General features: G+C 42.9%; 1 protein-coding gene and 1 long non-coding RNA gene across 8 annotated transcripts in view; one reads left to right on the plus strand and one right to left on the minus strand.

Annotated features, from left to right (window-relative positions):
• LOC103462996 (serine/threonine-protein kinase BRSK2-like) overlaps window positions 1-3,677 on the plus strand; it is a 107,783-nt gene that overhangs the window by 75,729 nt on the left and 28,377 nt on the right. For all 7 annotated transcript variants that reach the window (XM_008406089.2, XM_008406090.2, XM_008406092.2 and 4 more), the window contains exon 5: window positions 969-1,085. In XM_008406089.2, the coding sequence (XP_008404311.1) occupies window positions 969-1,085 (117 nt within the window). The remainder of the gene's footprint in view (window positions 1-968; window positions 1,086-3,677) is intronic.
• The window catches only part of LOC108166188 (uncharacterized), a 5,498-nt gene continuing 3,444 nt past the window's right edge, over window positions 1,624-3,677 (minus strand). Inside the window, exon 2 of the long non-coding RNA XR_001776463.1 lies at window positions 1,624-3,156. This is a non-coding gene — a long non-coding RNA (uncharacterized LOC108166188). The remainder of the gene's footprint in view (window positions 3,157-3,677) is intronic.

Below are 3,677 nucleotides of genomic sequence, written 5' to 3' on the forward strand. Positions count from 1 at the left end.
ATCCATGGTTCTGACCCGGTCCGATTCACGTTTCTGACCCGGTCCAATCCAGTCTGCTGGGTTCAGAACCAGCACCACGGTTCTGACCCGGTCCAATCCATGGTTCTGACCCGGTCCGATTCACGTTTCTGACCCGGTCCAATCCAGTCTTCTGGGTTCAGAACCAGTCTGCGGTTCTGACCCAGTACGATTCATGGTTCTGACCCGGTCCAATCCATGGTTCAGCACCGCGGTTCTGACCCGGTCCAATCCAGTCTGCTGGGTTCAGCTGCTGCAGATCAAAGACAGTCTGCGCTGGACGTCAGGTGCTGCTTTGAAGGGTTTATTTCGCTCTGTGTTTTTACACAGAGACGCTGAAAATCCTCAGGTTTTAACTGGCCGTTTAGGATCAAAGGCTCAAGTTTATTGTAAATGTTTAATGATTTCACTTTGGGCTAAAAGGCAAAAACAGACTGAACTGCAGCAGCTGTCGGCCTGTTTCCTTCGTCTGAAGCTGTAAATTCATAGACGACCAGAAATTCATGTCGACTCGAACGTTCAGTTTTTACTTCAGCAGATTTTCTTCACATTTAAACGGAAAACATCCACATTCAGTACGGACTCTGAAGTCTGCGCTGGCCAGGAAAGGCCTCCAGAGCTAACGGCTTGTTTAGCGCTTTATTGTTTTTGCTAACTTTGAAATTGTTTAGCACATTTAGCACATTTAGCTTTTAGCGTTTAGCTTTCACTAAAAGCTAAATGCTAAGGCGCTAAATTGTTTTGTAAACCTTCAGTTGAATAAAGTTTGACATTTTTATCAAAACTTTGGCGACGACTGAAATTGACTCTCTTTTGTCCCCCATCCCTCTGTCCTCCATCCCCTCTGTCCTCCTGTCCTCTGTCTCCCGTCCCCTCTGTCCCCCATCCCTCTGTCCCCYTGTCCCTCATCCCCCTGTCCCCCATCCCCTCTGTCCCCCGTCCCCCTGCAGCCACAGAGATCTGAAGCCAGAGAACTTGTTGTTAGATGAGAAGAACAACATCAGAATAGCCGACTTCGGCATGGCGTCTCTGCAGGTCGGGGACAGTCTGCTGGAGACCAGCTGTGGGTGAGTCCCGACCTGCTGCCTCATTTCTGGTTTCTCAAACTTTTCCTCCTTCACTTCTTCTCTACGTATCAAATATTGTTGCTCCATCGCTGTTAAACTCAGTCATTTCTGCTTCTTATGTTAAATATTCGTTTTAAGATTTTGAAGTTTTCGTTTTCAACTGCAGAATTGGCTGCAGGACGTTGTGAAACAAGCCCACAGCATGACGCTGCCAGCACCATGCTTTACAGTTGTTGAGGTTTTCTTAGCTTTGAAAGCCTCACTAACTTTTCCCATCTTTCTTCTCGTCTTTGTGTCCAAACGACTCGACGTTTGTTAAACAGAACAGCAGCTGGACGAGCTGCAGCTTCTGATGCGAAGGTTTGTTTTCCCTGCTGCTCGGTTCTGATGGTCCGTCTGAAACCGAACCGCGTGCAGGAAGAGCTTAACGGGTTTCTGAAAACGCCTCACCAAAATAAACATCAGGAGTCTGTTAATGCAGATAAACATCTAACCAGATGTGTTTAATCAAAATCTCAAAGCATTTATTTAAATGATGGATTTAGTTTTTTTTATTTGATTTGTTTGATAAATTATCCACTGAGGAGGAAATGCAAAGAGAAATGCTGAGACCTATCAGACTAGCACTTCAGCTGGGATTTAAAAGCACTTCTTCTGTTAGCAATGCTTCTGTTAGCATTGAAGCAGATAAACTCCCAACCTCATCACCCGAATGCTTGTTTAAAACAAAGCTTTAGTGGATGGAAGCAGCCGAAAGTCTCAATTTTCTCAGCCTCGTCTTATCTGTTGGAAAATGATTCAGAGCCCAAAAAAAGTCTGAACTTAGCGTTAGCATAGCATGTTTGGCTTCAAAACGTCATGTTATGCTAACGCTACATGTGGAGGAAAGTCAGAAAACTCAAGTACAAATCTCTGCTGCAGCTGATCATTGTGTGTAAAACCATGTAAGAGCAACATTTAAAGGGGCTGCTGATTGATTGATTGATTGATTGATTGATTGATTGATTGATTGATTGATTGATTTACAGGGATCAGCAGCAGATCTCTAAATGAAAAACTGAAGTTCTTACCCGAGTAAATTCAGCCTGATTCCTCGGTTTTGGTGAATAAAGAGGGGAAAACAATCAGATTTGAGTAATTTGTCTCGGAAAACTGATCGATCCTTTCATCGATCCGTTTGTGGAACGTAATCTCTCATATTCTGAGTTTGGCCACTAGAGGGTCTCAGTGAGTCTTTGGTTAATTTTCAGCTGTTAAAACTGGTTTCTGCAGATCAGCAGCAGCTGCAGATCAGCAGCAGCCATGTTTGTTGTCCTCCTGCAGCGACTGAAACTTTCTCCGATCCGGTTCTGATCTCCTCCTCCTCCGCGCTCCGACGGGTTCGGGTCAGATCGGCTCCACCAAGCGCCGTTAATGAAACCCAAACGAGCCGAGTCCGACAGGAAGCTGTGATCTGACGGCGCTCGGCGTGTTGCGGTCGACCTGCTTCACCTCCATTTACATAATTAGGAATGTCATCAGCGGAGATGAAGTGTGTGTGTGTTCACACACTGCTGGGGGAACCGGGCTCTCCGCTTCGCTGGTTCTGAGGACCAGACGGAGGTTCTGCAGAACCGACCTGTCGGAAAATACAACATTTTAATGCCGTTTGTCGCATTTAAGTAGAAATATTTATCAGCAGATGAATTGTTTTTGCAGCTGTTTGAGATCTGCTACAGGATCAGTTACACACTGAAAAAACACAAAATCTCACCAAGATTAATTCACTTATTCACGTTTTATAAGTAAAATAATCTGTCTGGGCAACGAGAGCCTTTTAATCAATACTGAGGAATTATTTATCCTACGTCTTGATGAAAAGTTACCTGTAAGTTGGTTCAGTCTGACTTTAAGTGAACTAAGACATTTGCAGCAGAAACTTGACCAGAATTACTTGCCAATATTTCGTGTTTTTGCAGTGCAGCTCGATTAGTCGTCTTGTTTTATTTCCTCTTTCCAGGCAGTTTTTCAGAATGTGGAGTGATGAATGTTTCTCACTGAAACCGCAGCCGACGATGCATTTCCTGTTCTTCTGCATAAATATGTAAAAATAAACATAAAACACAAATAAAATGAAAACTGAGCAGCTGCAGGGAGACTGGATGAAAAAAAGTTTTCTGCAGGAGAAAAACTTAAATCTAAAACTTCAAACTGACAGAAACTGTAAGATATTAAACATGAAAATCCTCTTTTCCTTCATGTTTGTTCACATTTTAATAAAGTGAATTACAGTAACTGAAGCACCTTCACTGAAAGGATCACACAAGATTCAACCAATCAGAATCTGATTCACAACTCTTTAAATGCACCTAAATTATTGATTTCTGTTAAAACTCCGTCTTTTCCTGTTTATTCCTGCAGAGTCACTTTTTATTGAATAAAATGTAGAATTTATTTATTTTTTATGTAAACTGACGATAGATGTTCATAAGGATCTGGATTCAAAGCTGCTGGTTTAAATCTGCTGCTTCAGATCAAAACCAGGATCCACCAGAAAAGAAAAACGCTTTTATTTCTGTTTCTCTGTCTCGGTTCTTCCTCCTCTCTCTGTTT

Source organism: Poecilia reticulata, linkage group LG3, assembly GCF_000633615.1.
Source record: "Poecilia reticulata strain Guanapo linkage group LG3, Guppy_female_1.0+MT, whole genome shotgun sequence".
Taxonomy (NCBI): Eukaryota; Metazoa; Chordata; class Actinopteri; order Cyprinodontiformes; family Poeciliidae; genus Poecilia; species Poecilia reticulata.